General features: G+C 44.4%; 1 protein-coding gene across 4 annotated transcripts in view; it reads left to right on the top strand.

Moving 5' to 3' along the window:
• Nucleotides 1–22,289, top strand: part of LOC115105273 (prolyl 4-hydroxylase subunit alpha-2-like) — a 39,308-nt gene that overhangs the window by 8,187 nt on the left and 8,832 nt on the right. For all 4 annotated transcript variants that reach the window (XM_029627086.2, XM_029627089.2, XM_029627088.2 and 1 more), the window contains 5 exons: nt 14,363–14,465; nt 17,087–17,183; nt 17,386–17,537; nt 20,448–20,585; nt 21,301–21,540. In XM_029627086.2, the coding sequence (XP_029482946.1) occupies nt 14,363–14,465; nt 17,087–17,183; nt 17,386–17,537; nt 20,448–20,585; nt 21,301–21,540 (730 nt within the window). The remainder of the gene's footprint in view (nt 1–14,362; nt 14,466–17,086; nt 17,184–17,385; nt 17,538–20,447; nt 20,586–21,300; nt 21,541–22,289) is intronic.

The following is a 22,289-nucleotide window of genomic DNA, read 5'->3' as shown; positions in this document are numbered from 1 at the left end:
CTTTTTTTATTTGCACATTGTTATAACACTGTACATAGACATAATATGACATGTGTCTTTTATTCTTTTGGAACTTCTGTGAGTGTGATGTTTACTGCACATTTTTTGTTTATTTCACTTTTGTTTAACCCTTTTACATATACAATCACACAGGTGTGATCATTCTACAGTGGTCCCTGTAGCTTACGATCACACCGGTGTGATTAGAACGCTTATTTAGAACGGCCAGTTTCGATTGACGCAACAATCAGCGTTTGAGCTGGCCACACTTTTTTCAGAAACTATTTACACAGACACCGTCCTTACATAGTTATGTCCAGAATGTGAGCAGTTTCGTTTTGAATGCAATGTTCAGACATTCACAGAAGTATCTAAAGCATAACACAATCATCCAAACCGGACAAATGTAGGCTACATTTGTCCTAGCGCTAACTGAGGAAAGATTGACTAAACACAAGCCGGTCATATTTGTATAACTCTCAGCTGACACAGACTACAAAATGAATTAGCTAATAGAAATGACTATTTATAATTAATCACATCACGGGTGAGCTCACCATTGATCGAAATAATTGAGGAAAACACTCTCTAGAAATCGAAAGTAATCCGATGATGGGTAGTTTCTACGCGCTACCATGCTTTTTTTCTCTCACAGAAACCAAAGATCTGTTGGTCTGTTTATGGTATGCATGTTGAAGGGGGTGTGTCGTTTACCTTCGTTCACATCCCACCATTCACTTTCTGAAGTTTAAAAAAAATGAGTGAACCCTTACTCACTTACCTCATTTATAACATCTTTGGTCCGACAACCCAGAATGCATTGTATGTCAACAAACATGGCTTCACACACAGCTGGAATCAGCTTAGTTCATCATAATCAGTACAACCTTCAAAAAAGTATTTTACACACATAATATGTAACCATTACAATCTATGCAAGAATCAGAATGAGTGATTAGTCACCGGTAATTGAAAACATGTGAATAAAACCGTAAATATATAAGTACAGTGGGGCAAAAAAGTATTTAGTCAGCCACCAATTGTGCAAGTTCTCCCACTTAAAAAGATGAGAGAGGCCTGTAATTTTCATCATAGGTACACTTCAACTATGACAGACAAAATGAAAAATGAATGTATTTGCAAATTATGGTGGAAAATAAGTATTTGGTCAATAACAAAAGTTTATCTCAATACTTTGTTATATACCTTTGTTGGCAATGACGGAGGTCAAATGTTTTCTGTAAGTTTTCACACACTGTTGCTGGTATTCTGGCCCATTCCTCCATGCAGATCTCCTCTAGAGCAGTGATGTTTTGGGGCTGTTGCTGGGCAACACAGACTTTCAACTCCCTCCAAAGATTTTCTATGGGGTTGAGATCTGGAGACTGGCTAGGCCACTCCAGGACCTTGAAATGCTTCTTACGAAGCCACTCCTTCATTGCCCGGGCGGTGTGTTTGGGATCATTGTCATGCTGAAAGACCCAGCCACGTTTCATCTTCAATGCCCTTGCTGATGGAAGGAGGTTTTCACTCAAAATCTCACTATACATGGCCCCATTAATTCTTTCCTTTACACGGATCAGTCGTCCTGGTCCCTTTGCAGAAAAACAGGCCCAAAGCATGATGTTTCCACCCCCATGCTTCACAGTAGGTATGGTGTTTTTTGGATTCAACTCAGATTTCTTTGTCCTCCAAACACGATGAGTTGAGTTTTTACCAAAAAGTTATATTTTGGTTTCATCTGACCATATGACATTCTCCCAATCTTCTTCTGGATCATCCAAATGCTCTCTAGCAAACTTCAGACGGGCCTGGACATGTACTGACTTAAGCAGGGGGACACGTCTGGCACTGCAGGATTTGAGTCCCTGGCGGCGTAGTGTGTTACTGATGGTAGGCTTTGTTACTTTGGTCACAGCTCTCTGCAGGTCATTCACTAGATCCCCCCGTGTGGTTCTGGGATTTTTGCTCACCGTTCTTGTGATCATTTTGACCCCACGGGGTGAGATCTTGCGTGGAGCCCCAGATCGAGGGAGATTTTCAGTGGTCTTGTGTGTTCCATTTCCTAATAATTGCTCCCACAGTTGATTTCTTCAAACCAAGCTGCTTAACTATTGCAGATTCAGTCTTCCCAGCCTGGTGCAGGTCTACAATTTTGTTTCTGGTGTCCTTTGACAGCTCTTTGGTCTTGGCCATAGTGGAGTTTGGAGTGTGACTGTTTCAGGTTGTGGACAGGTGTCTTTTATACTGATAACAAGTTCAAACAGGTGCCATTAATACAGGTAACGAGTGGAGGACAGAGGAGCCTCTTAAAAAAGTTGTTACAGGTCTGTGAGAGCCAGAAATCTTGCTTGCTTGTTATTGACCAAATACTTATTTTTCCACCATAATTTGCAAATAAATTCATAAAAAATCCTACAACGTGATTTTCTGGCTTTCTTGTCTCATTTTGTCTGTCATAATTGAAGTGTGCCTATGATGAAAATTACAGGCCTCTCTCATCTTTTTAAGTGGGAGAACTTGCACAATTGGTGGCTGACTAAATACTTTTTTGCCCCACTGTAATTACCACACAAAACATTTTCTGATAGTGATTTATTGATACAAGTGGCGCGTGCCGGGCAGTCAGTCACGTAAGCTCTCACTCCCACTCTGAGCCATTCTATTGTGTTGTTTATGTATGTAGCTAGTGAGCTAAGCTGTAGCATTAGCAATCTCTTTCAAAAGGAGACAACTCACAAATGTGGATATTCTGGATATTTTTAAAAATTCTGACAATGAGTCTGAGTATGGAACTCAGGACTCAGATTCTGACAGTGAGGAGCTGCCTCCCCAACCTTGTAGTCATTGAGAACCCTGAATCTGAGGACTCCTTGTCCACTGATGAAGTCCCAGGTCCCTTTGAAGTTGCTGGTGGTGATGGAGGCAGACCGACAGTGGATGAAGTACAGGAGTTCTGTGGTCGCTGGAAGCTCGCCAGTCATTTCACCCCTCCTGGCCCTGCTGTTTGCTTTGATGAGTCCCAGTCTGGAGTGCAACGCCCCTTGCCATTTCCATCTGCGGCAGAGTGCTTCAAGTTGATTCTGACAGAGGAGCTGGTGGGAGACATAGTTGAGGAGACCAATCGCTATGCCTTGGAGCTTACAGGAGAAGAGGGAGCAAGGAATGAGGGGGAAACTTGCTGAATGGGTGACAACCACAATTAGTGAAATGTATACTTTCCTGGTGACAGTCCTTCTCATGGGGATAGTACAGAAGAACTCCCTAAGAGAATACTGGAGCACAGATCCTATCTTTGCAACTCCCTTCTTTGCCTCCCTCTATTCCCAAGAACGCTTCCTAGTTCTGCTGCGATGCCTGCATTTCGTCAACAATGCTACTTCCATCCTAAATGACCCATTATCAAAAATAAGAAATGTTCTTACCAGCCTGACATCAGTATTTGGTCAGGTCTTTGTACCATACAAGAACCTATGCATTAATGAGTACCTGATTGTTAGGGAAAGGTAGGCTGGAGATCTGTAAATATATTCCCTCCAAAAGGCACAGGTTTGGGGTCAAGTTATTTCTCATGTGCGACGTGAAGACAGGATTTGTCCAGGACATTATAGCTTACACAGGGTCCACCACTGACATCCAACATTATGAGGGGCTTGGGGTGTCTGGGTTCGTGGTGATGACCACGCTGGCTCCTCATCTCAGCAATGGACACTTTGTATGTGGACAATTGGTACAGCAGTCCCACACTCTTCCAGCATCTGCTCTTCAACAGCACAGGGGCCTGTGGCACAGTCAGGTCGAACAGGAAGGGGATGCCGGCATTCGGAGGCAGGAAGATGGAGCACGGTCAACAGCTGGCAGTAAAGTGGCATGACAAACTAGACGTCCATGTCCTCTCCACTGTCCATACATCAACCATGTCGGCCACAGGGAAGGTGGACCACCTGACGGGAGAGAGAGATTAAACCAGACCGTGTGCTTGACTATAACCTCAACACTGGGGCAGTGGATAAGGTGGACATTATACACAGCTTTGTGGGACGCACTTGGAAAACGACCAAGTAGTATAAGAAGATATTTTTCAATCTGATCTCTGCTGCCCTCAATGCCCACATAGTTCACCGCCAACTAGCAGGTGAGATGATTACTGAACATGGTATTTTTTGTAAAGAGATATACAGTTCACGTTCAAATCACATACAGAAACTATTACCGCAATAAGTCACTTACTTTGATAGAAACACAGCCTGGATTTGAACCAGGGTGTTTGTAGGGACGCCTCTAGCACTGAGATGCTGTGCCTTAGACCGCTGTACTACTTGGGAGCCAAGGCCAGGGTAGCTTTAAAATACAACGCAAGCTAATACTCACGTGTCCGTGGTTCTAAGGAATATACACAAATATACTATGCTCCATACATACAGTGAGCTACAGTAGAAATGACAAAGAAACTATTATAATAGTTTTTATTATATTATAATAACGTAATAAGGCACTTACTTTGATAGAAACGTACACATTTCAAAAGTGGTTATTGGTAACGAAAACAATGACTGCGATGCGGGCAACAGACGGAACATTTGAACACGTGTTCAGATCCTATTCTGATGGGACATGTGCAAGTGTCTGCAGACTTGAACTGCGCAAACAATTTGCGCAGTTCAATGTGATTAAATGTACTGTTGCGTAACAATTACATTCTGGAAAGGAGAGAACGTTCTAATATCACGTGCATAAAAAAACTCACGCTGGGGCGACCGTTGGAGATATTTGGAATATGAAAGGTTAAGATTTATTTCACTTGCTTTGGCAAAGGGAGGAGAGTGAAGAGGGAGACGAGAGTGGAGGGAGAGGAACGTGGAGGGAGAGGTAGAGCACACCCAAGAGGGGAGCCTACATTTCCATGGATTGTCTCTGCCCCAAGTCCCAGCATTCACCCTTGTACCACACCGCCTGGGCCTAAAGTGACAGAGGCAGGAGTTTTGGAGTTGTTTTTAAAAGTGGTAGTAATTTATCTGTTCCTGTGCTTGTAATGGATTACAACAGGAACATGGGTGGGGTTGACCAACTGAGGAGCTATTTACAAGGATGCACAGGTGGAAAATGGTGGAAGTATGTGTTTTGGGGGAGGCTCAACATGGCCATCGTAAATGTGCACATTGTGTGGGAAACCCCTGCAAAGGCCCTCTACCAGAAACCGCAGGCGCTGGTCCCTGAAGGCATTCAAATGCAGCTTGTGCATTCAATTTGTGATGTGGCAGAAAGAGGGGAAGCAAAAGTGTGGTACCAGGGTGTGTGGACCGAGTTGTAGCTCATTTGAAAGCAGGTGAACTTTTGTAAAGGGTTGCGTCAATCGAATCTGGTATCAGGATAAATATTACACTGAGTCACCGATTGTATACTATGTTTTTTTATTAGCTAATCAATAAATGGTCAATGCAATTTTCATATATATGGGTCCGCTGTAACACCACGCAGGGTAGAACAGAGAACTGGCCAACACCCTAAAGATATCTTCTTTAAATACTCTGACAGTAGTAGTTCCTGCTTCCGAGCTGGCCTGTCAGAGTAGAGATCAAGTGTGGTTTAAACTTACTCAACCTATGTTGATTGTTGGCGCCCAGGCTGGTCCCAGCCCCCGGGCGCTCCCATTGACAGGTGTAGTTGTTGCTGGGCAGAATATCTATGCGCTCATACCCTAAATACCGTTATCTCACATCTGGTTCTTGTTACTGCTAAGTTTGAGTTCTAACAAAAGACAGTCTAACTGCCTACGTTCTGTGCGTGTCTCCCACAACTCATGATAGCTGCCTACACCTCAAGGCCAGCCACAGCCTTTCCGCTAGTCACACCATATATTGCAAAATGTTGCTTTTAACATACACGACACCCTCATGATAGGCCAAGCATATTTTCAATCCTCACAGTTTGAAGGGTGCAAGAGAGGGTGTGTGGTGTGCATTCGGAGTGGACGCAGGGCAAAGACTGGGAGATGTGTAGAAACCTTTGTGCACTCTATGTGTTCTGTGCCACTTTACAGGATGGGGCCGTGCTTCCAGAAGTTCCAGGACATGTTGTCGGCTAAATGCAAACACTAAAGTGACTGTGTGAAATATGAATTTGTCCTACAAATATTTGGTCTCTGACCAGTTGTTGTGTTTTGTATCTTCTCTCTTTATTCGGTCTCTATCTAATACTCTTTGCATTCACTGAATTGTTGTCAAAGCAGGCTATTATTATAACATTTTGTGTAAGGCCTAGTCTGTACTAAATCTTATTGAGAGAGGTTACCTACATTTTTAAATAGTATTTAGCATTTTTACATTAAGAATAGTTGTCAATCAAATAGCCTGCGTTGTGTGGGTTTTGAAATACTTTCTGAATATTGTCCTTTGGTCACATTAAACATTTATAAATAATAATATATTCTACTTGGTACATTTTGAGTGAGTAATTTAGTCAAATTTACTAATTTCAATACACTAGGGTTTTTTGTTGTTGCGTGTTAATAATTTTTCAATAGTGAGTGAATACAAAATGGAAGACAGAATTACTGTTATTCCTATTGACATGAATGTGGTGTTCATAAGATTTTAGCTCCATTAAATTGATTTACATATGGTGTTTCTATTCAAAGAAAAAAGTCATATTTTCAGTAGCCAATGTATTGCCTGCCTAAAACATAATTTAATACATTTTAAGTCCTTCAAAATATAAACTACATATCTTGATGGTAGAATATAAACTAGACATTGGCTACTGTGGGTGGGGTCACAGTAATTCAAAGAATAGTGATAAAGGAAATAAAAAATGCTAGGCAGAGCATGCCCAAAGGGAAATTGTGCTCTGCTCCTCGCTCCACACTCGCCCACCTACATGCTCATGTCAATGAATAGAATCAGTGAATGAATGGCGGCAGCAACCATTACAAGGTCTGACAAGCCGCATAACAAAAGATGCCTAATATAGACAAAACAACAATTATGTCATTCAAACAAGATAAGTCATTCAAACGACTTAGTATCTTGAACAATTGAGTTAAAAAAAAATATTTTTACTAAGTTGCTCAAACCAGATACTAACTAAATAATTCCTAGAGTCTAAGTGACTTTTTTTTTGCCTTGGGCTTCGGGGCTTCCATAAGAAAGTTCAGTGAATCCTCCTCTTTTAACAGTGGCCATCAAAAAAGCTTTCAAAGGTGTTTTTTCTCTCGACTGCATTCATAATGTTATAGGCTACAATAACTGGGCATGCATATTTCTCTCCCTATTCCGGCACTCGCAATTTGAATACACCTCGAGAGGAATATTATGTTCTCGCACAGAATGTGTCAGGCTGAACAATTGAATAGGTCAACTATTCTACTATGGAGTTTTCTGACTCCGCTGTTTGCTTACTCGTGTTGTTGGCTGTGGGAAATTGTGTGGACAACATTTGAAATGCTCTGCCTGGCTCTCAATTTGGATCATACGTACCAGGTCCTGGACGAATTTAACCCCTGGGGCTTACTGGATCTCAGCTCATAATAAATACTGGAAAGGTCACTCACTACCCTATCCTGCTCTGGAATGGTTCAGAGCTGTGTTCTTGTCAACTCAAGTAACACCTAGAAAATGTGAAAAAAATATGACAAATTTGACCGGTGTGCTGCAGAGATGGAAGGGAGAAATCAGTCGGGCCTCCCTGTTGGGACCTCCTTAGGTGAAAGGGGTTGTGGGATGTATGTTCTAGCAGTGTATTGTGAGGAATGAGTTAACATTAGGCTATGACAGAAATCTGGAAAGGTGAAGTCTGAGGCTTGGGTGGGTTGTCTCTGCATTAACTCAGCCTGGGGAGGGGGTGTGTTTGTGTATGATCATGCCCTTTTATCCAGCTTCACTGATTCACTTAAGCTGATGATATATTTCTACACAACAGTTTCACTGTGAGTTCATCCCAGCCCGAGGCCAATGAAAGAAATATGATACAGTATACGCCTGTTTGTATTAATGCAAAATGTACTGTAGTATTTTCACTTGTATCAGTACACAAAGAGTACGGTAGTGTATTATTTACTCTCTAATTGGACTTGTGAATTGGAGATTTCCCCTACTGGAATCTGACTGGCCATAGACAACCATTGCTTGTACAAGCCAGATGCTCTTCCATGGAACTTCTTTCAGCTGAGCTCCAACAGCATTAGAACATGCCCCAGATGGAGGCATCTGCTGAGTAAACCTTTTACCATGTCCTCCAAAGTAAGCTCCTACTGCACACGTTGTCCTCTGTCCTTTCAACACCGATGGTGGCAATAATGACATCATATTCTTTGTAGCGGTGGCAAGGCAACAGTTTAGCAGCAGCTGCTAAAATAATATAAGTGGAAACCCTGCCAATGGTCAGAACTGCAGGACTAACCCATGACTAGCAAAACTGGGAGTGGGAGGTCAGAAGAACTCGAGGCGTGGTGATGCGTGGGATGATGGTGCTGAATTCACAGTGCACAGTATTCAGTTACACATCTACACACTAGTTCAGACATTTGGTAAATACCATTTAGTACTGGTAAGCTGCTCTCTAACCAAATATCTGCCTTTATCATGAATGTATCAAATTCCACAATTGCTTTACCTTTTTGCATTTCTTTTTAATCTGTTACATTTGAAAGACTGCCACAGTCAGCTACGTAGTGCTTTAGCTCGAAGTCACTTCTGTTCCTCCTCCTCTCCCCTTTCTCATAGCATCTGTCATTGTCCCGGAAGGATCTGTTTTTCTGGGAAGTGACTGTTTCCCTCCATTCCTCACAAAAAATGTTGGACTCATCTGGAAAGGCTCAAGGGATTGCTTTTATTTAGATTTTAAAAACTACGATTTGCCAAAACATAGCATTTTCCACACATATAAATCTATCCATACATTCTGCTCTCCCACGGTCAGTGTAAACAATTTGAAGCATAATGTAGGACTAGTGACAAATATTTAAGAATAATTGAATAATATTTAAGATAATTGTGTAGCTTAGAGTGTGGAGTCTTAGAGTGATAATTGCGTTATTATTGTATTTCGTCGCCCTCCTATCTGCCTAGCAGCTAGCATACGTTCACCGGCTACCGTAGCACTGTAGTAACTATCACACTCAACCGAACGACTTGATTAGTGTAGTATTAGATAGCTACATAGTTGTCTTTGCTGTCTTCGTATCCAAGATAATTGTGTAGTTTAGAGTGTGTAGTCTTAGAGTGATTATCTTAATTCACCGAGGTTAGCTAGCCAGCTATTTTGTCGTCCTTAACGTAGGAGACACTCCTAGCTAGCCAACAGCCAGCCAACGTCTACTGAATAGAACTTTCGCATCCCGGTCGCATTCCGCGTCGCTCCACAGGTAGTATCACTTTTTCACTTCATTTCATTACAGTCCCAACGGTGTGATTTGTTTGATCGTAGCTAGCTACATAGCTAGCTACATAGCCGTCTTTGTTTCAAAGATAATTGTGTAGTCTAGAGCGATTTTCTAGGTTAGTTAGCCAGCTATTGTCGTTCTCCTACGCAACGTAACGTAACCAACACTGCTAGCTAGCCAGCTAGCTCCCGATAAGCAGCATTGTAGAAACTTCACACTCAACGGTACGACTTGATTAGGGTAGTGTCAACAACGCAGCTAGCCTACCCCAGCAGTACTCTATCATTTTTATCATTTTAGTCAATTAGATTCTTGCTACGTAAGCTTAACTTTCTGAACATTCGAGACGTGTAGTCCACTTGTCATTCCAATCTCCTCTGCATTAGCGTAGCCTCTTCTCTAGCCTGTCAACTATGTGTCTGTCTATCCCTGTTCTCTCCTCTCTGCACAGACCATACAAACGCTCCACACCGCATGGCCGCAGCCACCCTAATCTGGTGGTCCCAGCGCGCACGACCCACGTGGAGTTCCAGGTCTCCGGTAGCCTCTGGAACTGCCGATCTGCGGCCAACAAGGCAGAGTTCATCTCAGCCTATGTCTCCCTCCAGTCCCTCGACTTCTTGGCTCTGACGGAAACATGGATCACCACAGACAACACCGCTACTCCTACTGCTCTCTCTTCGTCCGCCCACGTGCTCTCGCACACCCCGAGAGCTTCTGGTCAGCGGGGTGGTGGCACCGGGATCCTCATCTCTCCCAAGTGGTCATTCTCTCTTTCTCCCCTTACCCATCTGTCTATCGCCTCCTTTGAATTCCATGCTGTCACAGTTACCAGCCCTTTCAAGCTTAACATCCTTATCATTTATCGCCCTCCAGGTTCCCTCGGAGAGTTCATCAATGAGCTTGATGCCTTGATAAGCTCCTTTCCTGAGGACGGCTCACCTCTCACAGTTCTGGGCGACTTTAACCTCCCCACGTCTACCTTTGACTCATTCCTCTCTGCCTCCTTCTTTCCACTCCTCTCCTCTTTTGACCTCACCCTCTCACCTTCCCCCTACTCACAAGGCAGGCAATACGCTCGACCTCATCTTTACTAGATGCTGTTCCTCCACTAACCTCATTGCAACTCCCCTCCAAGTCTCCGACCACTACCTTGTATCCTTTTCCCTCTCGCTCTCATCCAACACTTCCCACACTGCCCCTACTCGGATGGTATCGCGCCGTCCCAACCTTCGCTCTCTCTCCCCCGCTACTCTCTCCTCTTCCATCCTATCATCTCTTCCCTCTGCTCAAACCTTCTCCAACCTATCTCCTGATTCTGCCTCCTCAACCCTCCTCTCCTCCCTTTCTGCATCCTTTGACTCTCTATGTCCCCTATCCTCCAGGCCGGCTCGGTCCTCCCCTCCCGCTCCGTGGCTCGACGACTCATTGCGAGCTCACAGAACAGGGCTCCGGGCAGCCGAGCGGAAATGGAGGAAAACTCGCCTCCCTGCAGACCTGGCATCCTTTCACTCCCTCCTCTCTACATTTTCCTCCTCTGTCTCTGCTGCTAAAGCCACTTTCTACCACTCTAAATTCCAAGCATCTGCCTCTAACCCTAGGAAGCTCTTTGCCACCTTCTCCTCCCTCTTGAATCCTCCTCCCCCTCCCCCCTCCTCCTCTCTGCAGATGACTTCGTCAACCATTTTGAAAAGAAGGTCGACGACATCCGATCCTCGTTTGCTAAGTCAAACGACACCGCTGGTTCTGCTCACACTGCCCTACCCTGTGCTCTGACCTCTTTCTCCCCTCTCTCTCCAGATGACATCTCACGTCTTGTGACGGCCGGCCGCCCAACAACCTGCCCGCTTGACCCTATCCCTCCTCTCTTCTCCAGACCATCTCCGGTGACCTTCTCCCTTACCTCACCTCGCTCATCAACTCATCCCTGACCGCTGGCTACGTCCCTCCCGTCTTCAAGAGAGCGAGAGTTGCACCCCTTCTGAAAAAACCTACACTCGATCCCTCCGATGTCAACAACTACAGACCAGTATCCCTTCTTTCTTTTCTCTCCAAAACTCTTGAACGTGCCGTCCTTGGCCAGCTCTCCCGCTATCTCTCTCAGAATGACCTTCTTGATCCAAATCAGTCAGGTTTCAAGACTAGTCATTCAACTGAGACTGCTCTTCTCTGTATCACGGAGGCGCTCCGCACTGCTAAAGCTAACTCTCTCTCCTCTGCTCTCATCCTTCTAGACCTATCGGCTGCCTTCGATACTGTGAACCATCAGATCCTCCTCTCCACCCTCTCCGAGTTGGGCATCTCCGGCGCGGCCCACGCTTGGATTGCGTCCTACCTGACAGGTCGCTCCTACCAGGTGGCGTGGCGAGAATCCGTCTCCTCACCACGTGCTCTCACCACTGGTGTCCCCCAGGGCTCTGTTCTAGGCCCTCTCCTATTCTCGCTATACACCAAGTCACTTGGCTCTGTCATAACCTCACATGGTCTCTCCTATCATTGCTATGCAGACGACACACAATTAATCTTCTCCTTTCCCCTTCTGACGACCAGGTGGCGAATCGCATCTCTGCATGTCTGGCAGACATATCAGTGTGGATGACGGATCATCACCTCAAGCTGAACCTCGGCAAGACGGAGCTGCTCTTCCTCCCGGGGAAGGACTGCCCGTTCCATGATCTCGCCATCACGGTTGACAACTCCATTGTGTCCTCGTCCCAGAGCGCTAAGAACCTTGGCGTGATCCTGGACAACACCCTGTCGTTCTCAAATAACATCAAGGCGGTGGCCCGTTCCTGTAGGTTCATGCTCTACAACATCCGCAGAGTACGACCCTGCCTCACACAGGAAGCGGCGCAGGTCCTAATCCAGGCACTTGTCATCTCCCGTCTGGATTACTGCAACTCGCTGTTGGCTGGGCTCCCTGCCTGTGCCATTAAACCCCTACAACTCATCCAGAACGCCGCAGCCCGTCTGGTGTTCAACCTTCCCAAGTTCTCTCACGTCACCCCGCTCCTCCGCTCTCTCCACTGGCTTCCAGTTGAAGCTCGCATCCGCTACAAGACCATGGTGCTTGCCTACGGAGCTGTGAGGGGAACGGCACCTCACTACCTCCAGGCTCTGATCAGGCCCTACACCCAAACAAGGGCACTGCGTTCATCCACCTCTGGCCTGCTCGCCTCCCTACCACTGAGGAAGTACAGTTCCCGCTCAGCCCAGTCAAAACTGTTCGCTGCTCTGGCCCCCCAATGGTGGAACAAACTCCCTCATGACGCCAGGACAGCGGAGTCAATCACCACCTTCCGGAGACACCTGAAACCCCACCTCTTTAAGGAATACCTAGGATAGGATAAAGTAATCCTTCTCCCCCCTTAAAAGACCTAGATGCACTATTGTAAAGTGGCTGTTCCACTGGATGTCATAAGGTGAAAGCACCAATTTGTAAGTCGCTCTGGATAAGAGCGTCTGCTAAATGACTTAAATGTAAATGTAAATGTAAGAATGTTTAAATCTATTGTCAAAACTTTGTAAAAACCTGCCATAATCACTTAGCAATTATGCTTCAAATGAGGTAGTTTTGACAGTTAGGTATCTAACATACTGTGTTTCAGCAGGTCGTTGGCGATAATCCAAAATTAGAGTTGGATTAAGGAGAAGCTAGGAGTACAGTGGTTCAGACGGAGTGTGAAGTGAGCTGTGCTTAATTAGACAGACCTGCGGGTAAACAGTCCTCACTGAGGAATGTTGTGGTGAAGCAGCTGGGGAGAGTTTAGACACTCTGTCCAATGCTGCTTCACGCCCTGTATAACCTCACTGTAAACTCCCTCTCTGAACTATGTCATGTGTGTCTATGTCAACAGTATTTGGGATTTTATACAGGAAAGAAAAGCGGAAAAGGTTGTTTTGTCTTCGGTCAAAAGACTACTTCTATCAATCAAGTACTGTAATTTCTCTGTATGTGTGAGCCAGACAGGTTTACAGACTTCTTAACCATTAAGGAAGCAGATGTGACTGCTTTCTAATAATATACTCTGCCCTGTCCCCTAACCCATGACCCAGACATACGGTAGTTGGTAACCAGACCTTATCCATTGAACATTTTAAGTAATTTAGCAGACACTCTTATCCAAAGCGACTTACAGGTGCAATTAATGTTAAGCGCCTTGCTCAAGGGCACATCGACAGATTTTTAACCTAGTCGGCTCGGGGTTTGAACCACCGACTTTTCGCTTACTGGCCCAATGCTCTTAACCGCTAGGCTACCCGCCGCCTTTTAGCAGGGAATTTGTGAGTCTTCTCCCAATGCTCTGCTACAGATGTACGATCTTAATTTGAGTCAGTTTGCTACAGCAGGAAAATCATCCTGCAGCAACAGGAAATGTGAATCATACGGATTATAATGAACAAAAATTGTTATAGGGTTTGACCAATTTTTCGTAAGGGGAAAATCAAGTCTTGAGATTTCGAAGTGGACCTTTCCAACTATTTTTAAACCTCATACATTGCAAGTTAAAAATGTCCTGCGCTGCAAGAAAGTTCTCCTGCAACAGGGTGAACAAATTAAGATCCTATGATCAATGAAAAGACTGATTTATAGATTCACCCTATGAGTCATCATTTCTCATCAGTCATGTGGCGGCCCAGCCCTCGGTTTTGCTTTTGCAGCCATTTTTAGACTCGGATGACAAACCACCAGACTGCACAGGGCCTCCCAGCGGGTGGGTAATGGCTAACAGAATAGTAAAAAGCCTGTTGGAAACTATGAACACACAGCACCGCAAGCTTTTTCATAATGAAGACATGGCCTGTTTAAAAAAAAAAAAAGTTTCAACATCACATCTCTGATAGTACAGTAGCCAGTGTGGATCATTAAAATGGGAATGACCGACTGACTTGCCTGTCTTAATTGCCCATGAGAGGATTCATAAAGTTGTAATTGAATTAAATATAATGACTAATTGATGTGATTGTATGATGTCATTGCAGGTCTTATCTACCAGTACAATGAGGAAACACCTGTCTCTCCCAGCCCTGGCTCTGGTTTGCTGCTGCTTCTGGGGCATTCAGGCTGAAGTCTACACCTCTATAGGTAAACCTACACTAACGTTCAAAAGTTTGGGGTCACTTAGAAATGTCCTAGTTTTCCATGAAAACAGACATGAAATGAGTTGCAAAATGAATGGGAAATATATTCAAGATGTTGACAAGGTTATAAATAATGATTTAAAAAATAATAATAATTGTGTCCTTCAAACTGCTTTTGTCAAAGAATCCTCAATTTGTAGCAATTACAGCCTTGCAGACCTTTGGCGTTCTCGTTGTCAATTTGATGAGGTAATCTGAAGAGATTTCACCCCGTGCTTCCTGAAGCCCCTCCCACAAGTTGGATTGGCTTGATAGGCAAACTGCTCCCACAACAGCTCAATAGGGTTTAGATCCGGTGACTGCTGGCCACTCCATTATAGACAGAATACCAGCTGACTGCTTCTTCCCTAAATAGTTCTTGCATAGTTTGGTACTATTCTTTGGGTCATTGTCCTGTTGTAGGAGGACATTGGCTCCAATTAAGCGCCATCCACAGCGTATGGCATGGCGTTGCAAAATGGAGTGATAGCCTTCCTTCTTCAAGATCCCTTTTACCCTGTACAAATCTCCCACTTTAACACCACCACTAAAGCACCCCCAGACCATCATATTGCCTCCACCATGCTTGACAGATGGCGTTAAGCACTCCTCCAGGATCTTTTCATTTTTTCTGATGTTCTTTGTGATCCCGAACACCTCAAACTTAGATTTGTCTGTCCATAACACTTTTTTCCAATCTTCCTCTGTCCAGTGTCTGTGTTCTTTTGTCTGTCTTAATCTTGTCTTTTTATTGGTCTGTCTGAGATACGGCTTTTTCTTTGCAACTCTGCCTAGAAGGCCAGCATCCTGGAGTCGCTTCTTCACTGTTGACGTTGAGACTGGTGTTTTGCGGGTACCATTTAATGAAGCTGCCAGTTGAGTACTTGTGAGGCGTCTTTCTCAAACTAGACACTCTAATGTACTTGTCATTTTGCTCAGTGGTGCACCGGGGCCTCTCACTTCTCTTTCTATTCTGGTTAGGGCCAGTTTGTGCTGTTCTGTGAAGGGAGTAGTACACAACGTTGTACGATATCTTCAGTTTCTTGGCAATTTCTTGCATGGAATAGCCTTCATTTCTCAGAACAAGAATAGACTGATGAGTTTCAGAAGAAAGTGCTTTTGTTTCTGGCCATTTTGAGCCTGTAATCGAACCCACAAATGCTGATGCTCCAGATACTCAACTAGTCTCAAGAAGGCCAGTTTTATTGCTTCTTTAATCAGTACGACAGTTGTGCTAATATAATTGCAAAAGGGCTTTCTAATGATCAATTAGCCTTTTAAAATTATAAACTTGGATTAGCTAACACGACGTGCCATTGGAACACAGGAGTGATGGTTGCTGATAATGGGCCTCTGTACGCCTAATGTAGATATTCCATTAAAAGCCGTTTCCTGCTACAATAATTATTTACAACATTAACAACATTAACAATGTCTACACTGATCAATGTGATGTTACTTTAATGGACAAAAAAAAAGTGCTTTTCTTTCAAATACAAGGGCATTTCTAAGTGACCCCAAACTTTTGAATGGTAGTGTGTGATGTGTGTACCCACCCGCCTCTGTTGGTACCCTTTACCATTACACATCTATAAGTAGGCCTATACCATTACCCTTGTATATCTGACATGACACCAGTCAACCTTAGTTTCTGCATGACCTAATTCCTGTCATAAATCATCTCATTTAGAATTCTTAAGTCTATAGGATATTGAATTCAGGATTCCTGCTTTTCCATGCATGTTGATGACGCTGTATTTGCTGTGTCCAATATGCTATTGAGAAGAGAGAGCTTTACACCTCCAGCCTACGGCGCCTCTTTGTCTTAGAGTTGACTGACGTTCTTTCTCTCGCCAAACCTCCAGTGTTCAACAGGCTTCTAAAAAGTATCTGGGAAACAATTAGCTAAGTCTCTGAACTCGCCTCACATCTGTCCAGCATAGCTATCAAATGAAGGAAACACCTGCTATAGACAAGGCTTAGGATAGTTTACAGGATAAGCAAGTAGCAGCAGTTCTTTTTTTCGTCCAATTTCTAAAATAACATGGTGAGCATAATTTCACGGAAAGTGGCACCATCAGCCTGCATGATGTCAGTTAAAGTCATCTGTGTCATTTATAATATAAATATTGCGTGAAGCTGTTTCGCTTTCCTTCTGGCAACAGCATTGAGTTCACTCTTGACTGTCTAGTGTTGCTATGGAATTGTTTACTGCAAACGGCAGCATTCCCACCCCCTTACCCCAAGAACCATGGGTATTTAGAGTGGTGTGTGGCTGGACACATACCGGTAATTCTATACAATCACAGCAGAGAATGCTACAGGTTGAAACTTTTCACTTACTGAAGTCTGTGTGAGGAAACCTTTTATTTTCCGGACAATGAAACCAAAGCATATTCTACGTCCTCCACTTTCCCTCCAGGAAATGATGATCATGGCAAAATACTTGATCTGGTTGCCGAACACATTTATTGCATAGATGCAGTAGTCTATAACACAGAACACAAAAGCTTCAGTGTATTTAATGAGTCATCTCCAGTTTCATATTCAGCGTGGCCCTTTTTTTTTCTTTCCACTTTCCATTAGGTCAAATGACAGACCTGATATACACAGAGAAGGAGTTGGTTCAGTCCTTGAAAGAATATATTCAAGCAGAAGAGTCCAAGCTTGCTGCTGTGAAAAGGTGAACACTACACTCTGTAACCATAGTGCTAATAAAGGCCACTTTGATAGCCATGTATTCAATTATGTTAATTTGCCAAAATAAGAGTAGACAGAATAAGCCCATTTTGAGGAATTATCAATAATCAGATTGTAGCACGATTAGAGATCGCTGTGTACTGTACTGAACCTGACAGTTTTTTTCCCCCTGTGCTGTGTTGTAGCTGGGCTAACAAGCTGGACGTACTGACGCTTGCCTCCACCTCAGACCCAGAGGTCTACCTGGCCCACCCCGTCAACGCCTACAAGCTGATGAAGAGACTCAACACCGAGTGGTCCGAGCTGGAGAGCCTTGTGCTGCAGGACCCCTCAGATGGTAAGATAGGGTCGGAGGGAGGGAGAGGTTACAGCTTCTATATAGCTCCTCTGTGTGTGGGTGTGAGGAGGCTTGTGGAAAAGAAGGTGTGAGGCCAATTCTGATCCATCATGCTCCTCCCCGACATCTGCAGAGTAGAGTTGGTGTGAGTAGAGTGGAGCTGAGAGAGAACACAGGCTGTCGTCTTTCATGTGCAGCTGCATCTTTCCTCTGTTGACATTGGCCACGTCTGCAGTGTATGAGACCGCATACCACTGGTATGACAAAACATTTATTTTTACTGTTCTAATTCCGTTGGTACCCAGTTTATAATAGCAATATGCACCTCCAGAGTTTGTGGTATATCAAATCAAATGTATTTCTAATTGTATATGACCAATGTAACATGGCTAAGGGCTGTATCCAGGCCCTCCACGTTGCCTCGTGCATAAGAACAGCCCTTAGCCGTGGTATATTGGCCATATACCACACCCCATCGTGCCTTATTGCTTAATTCTATCAGCTAGTCTCCCTTGTGTGTCCCTGGAGAGCTCTTAGCCACTGCGTGACTAGCATACCAGTTTACTCATTCCAAAAAGTGTTGGGACACCGTAAAGTCCATGGAGAATAAGAGCACCAGCTGCCCACTGCACTGAGGCTTGGAAACACTGTCACCACAGATAAATCGACGATAATCGAGATTTTCAAGAAGCATTTTTCTACGTCTGGCCATGCTTTCCACATGGCTACCCCTACCCCGGCCAACAGCTCTGCACCCCCCGCACCTACTTGCCCAAGCCCGCCCCCCTACAAATCAGCTGGGCTAGACAATCTGGACCCTCTTTTTTTCTAAAATTACAAGCCGATATTGTTGCTACCCCTATTACTAGCCTGTTCAACCTCTTTCGTATTGTCTGACTTCTCTAAAGATTGGAAAGCTTCTGCGGTCGTCCCCCTCTTCAAAGAGGGAGACACTCTAGACCCAAACTGTTACAGACCTATATCTGTCCTACCCTGCCTTTCAAAGGTCTTCAAAAGCCAAGTTAACAAAAAGATCACCAACCATTTAGAATCCCACCGTACCTTCCCTACTATGCATTCTATCTGGTTTCCGAGCTGGTCATGGGTGCACCTCAGCCACGCTCAAGGTCCTAAATGATATCATAACCCCCATAGATAAAAGACAGTACTGTGCAGCCGTTTTCATCGACCTGGCCAAGACTTTCGACTCTTGTCAATCACCGCATTCTTATCGGCAGACTCAATAGCCTTGGTTTCTCAAATGACTGCCTCGCCTGGTTCACCAACTACTTCACAGATAAAGTTCAGTGTGTCAAATCGGATGTCCTGTTGTCCGGACCTCTGGCCGTCTCTATGGGGGTGCCACAGGATTAAATTCTCGGGCCGACTCTTTCTCTGTATATATCAATGATGTCACTCTTGCTGCTGGTGATTCTCTGATCCACCTCTACGCAGATGACACCATTCTGTATACATCTGGCCCTTCCTTGGACACTGTGTTAACAAACCTCCAAACAAGCTTCAATGCCATACAACACTCCTTCTGTGGTCTCCAACTGCTCTTTTAAAATAGTAAAACTAAATGCATGCTCTTCAACCGATTGCTGCCCGCACCTGCCCTCCCGCCTAGCATCACTACTCTGGATGGTTCTGACATAGAATATGTGGACAACTACAAATACCTAGGTATCTGGTTAGACTGTAAACTCTCCTTCCAGACTCACATTAAGCATCTCCAATCCAAAATGTATGTCTAGAATCGGCTTCATATTCTGCAACAACGCCTCCTTCACTCATGCTGGCAAACATACCCTCGTAAAACTGACTATCCTACCGATCCTTGACTTCGGCGATGTCATTTACAAAATAGCCTCCAACACTCTTCCCAGCAAATTGGATGCAGTCTATCACAGTGCCATCCTTTTTGTCACCAAATCTCCGTATACTACCCACCGTTGTATGCTCTCGTTGGCTGACCCTCGCTACATATTCGTCGCCAACCCCACTGGCTCCAGGTCATCTATAATTCTTTGCTAGGTATAGCCTGCCTTATCTCAGCTCACTGGTCGCCATAGCAACACCCATCCGTAGCACACGCTCCAGCAGGTATAGCTCACTGATCATCCCTAAAGCCAACACCTACTTTGGCAGCCTTTCCTTCCAGTTCTCTGCTGCCAATGACTGGAACGAATTGCAAAAATCACTGAAGCTGGAGGCTCATACATTTAAGCATCAGCTGTCAGTGCAGCTCACATATCACTGTACCTGTACACAGCCCATATGTAAATAGCACACCCAACTACACTATCCCCATACTGTTAATACATTTTTTGCACTTTTGCACCCCAGTATCTCTACTTGCACATCATCATCTGCACATCTATCACTCCAGTGTTAATGCGAACTTGTCATTATTTTGCCACTATGGCCTATTTATTGCTTTACCTCCCTAACCTTACTACATCTGCACACACTGTACACAGATTGTTCTGCTGTGTTATTGGCTGTACGTTTGTTTGTCTGTAACTCTTGTGTAACTGTTGTTTTTGTCGCACCGCTTTGTTGTATCTTGGCCAGGTCGCAGTTGTACATGAGAACTTGTTCTCAACTAGCCTACCTGGTTAAATAAAGGTGAAATAAAAAAATTAAATAAACATTCTCTAGTTGTCTTGACCTCACACACTACATTATCACACATCATAGCAGTGCACACCAGGCAACTCCAATGCAGATGTTCTGTGCTGTGATGCCTTCGACTCATTGTTTGGTTCCCTATTCCCTATATAGTACACTACTTTTGACCGAAGTCCCTATCAAAGCCCTGGTCAAAAGTAGTGGGTAGTGGTAATTTGGGATGCAAACCTTTTCACTGCTTCACTCTGCGTCCTTATCACTGTGTTCCCTCCTCAGGGTTCATCTCCAACATGACTGTACACAGGCAGTACTTCCCTGACGAGGAGGATGAGAAAGGTGCTGCCAAGGCACTGATGCGTCTCCAGGACACGTACAAACTGGATTCAGAGAGTTTCTCCAAGGGCAAGCTGCCTGGTGAGGCTCTATCATCTCCTTGACACATCCCTACTCTTTGTGTGTGAACAGTCACTGAAACTCTGCCATGGAAGATTCCAGAAGCCTCCAGATGTGTTCAGCACAGTGGGATGCATCCCAAATAGCTCCCTATTCCCTACGTAGTGCACTACGTTTGATCAGAACTCATGTCAAAAGTAGTGCACTATGTAGGGAATAGGGTGCCATTTGGGATGTAGATGGTGTGTGAGCTGAGCATTTCTCAGCCTGCCCTTCCACCACTACCAGACTGCAGAGAACTGTTGCTCTTTCGTCCAGCCAGATGTTTACCCTCTCCAGAAATGCAAGCTCAAACAGAACAGTTTTGATACCGGGAGCAAATGCTGTGGCCACACATTCACTATGTATATATTTTATGACAAATGTGCATCTTATCCTAATATTGCACACCCCACCATGTCTGGGAGGTCTGTCAGAAAAAGGTTGCAAAAGCAAAGTGTTTTGATATGACCTTCTTACTGCTGCTATAGCAACGTCCACTACAGTATCATAACACCATTGTGGATTTATGGAGCACTCTTATGTAGTAACCTCGTAAGCAGTTGATAAACTGCTCATAAACAGCTGTCTTATTAATGGATGTTATTATGACATGCTACCAGGAGACCAGAAACACAGCAGAATGGTGCTGTATTGCCAAAAGGGTGCATTATACTATGCTATACCATACCTGCAGGTGTGCACCACAACGCCATCCTGACAGTGGATGACTGTTACGACATGGGGAAGACGGCGTACAACGAGGCAGACTACTACCACGCGGTGCTGTGGATGCAGCAGGCCCTCAGGCAGATGGATGCAGGGGAGGAGCACGTGGTGTCCAAGGCCGACGTCCTGGACTATCTCAGCTACTCCGTCTACCAGATGGGAGACCTGCCCCGTGCCATCGAGCTGACACGCCGCCTAGTGGCCATCGGTAGGACTCACACGCGCTGTTTCCGCCGTTTCATGCGATTGAGGTGTTTGACAACAGGAGAGACGTCTTACTCTCTCATACCATCTCTCACACACATTCTCACTTTCTCAATCTCTTCTACTCTCACTCTCCCTCACACATTCTCTTTCACGCACTCACTCTCCCTCACATACTGTCATATTTTCGCACTTTCTCACATAATCACCCTCTCAAAACCTCTGGTATTTGTCCAGAGTTACAGGGTGTAACTCTGAGTGCTCACGGTTTGCTCATTTGAGCTGCATCAGGAATGTTGTTCTTTGTTAAAGGCTGCAATTATGGAGTTCTGGTTACTTTGCTTAAATGTGAAGTTGAATGAACCAAACCCAAGGTCAACAACTAGTAAGATCTACCAGCATATTTACCAAGTAAAGAATCAGATATAAAATAATAACATTAGCTGCTGTAGTTAGCTAGAGCAACATATTGTTGGGTAGTTGTCTCTAGTTTGGGTATCTTTTTTTTTTACAGCTGTCTGTGACCCCCAATCCCCAGTGTGATTGTGGCAGGAAAAGTGCTACTTTTAACTCTTCAAAGCCTTTGAAGTTAACAAAGGGAAATACCGTACTAGGGTGATGGTATAACATTTTTGTTTTAGAGGTTCCTGTAATTCAAACTGAAAAGACAACTGGATCCAACTAAAGTAGCTGAATGCCTTTTTTGCTATACTGAATTAAATGCTTTATCATGTCTCTCATCTCATAACATGT

The sequence above is a fragment of the Oncorhynchus nerka genome, linkage group LG22, assembly GCF_034236695.1.
Source record: "Oncorhynchus nerka isolate Pitt River linkage group LG22, Oner_Uvic_2.0, whole genome shotgun sequence".
Taxonomy (NCBI): domain Eukaryota; kingdom Metazoa; phylum Chordata; class Actinopteri; order Salmoniformes; family Salmonidae; genus Oncorhynchus; species Oncorhynchus nerka.
The sequence above is the reverse complement of the archived record's forward strand: the minus strand, read 5'-3'. Positions and strand labels throughout refer to the sequence as shown.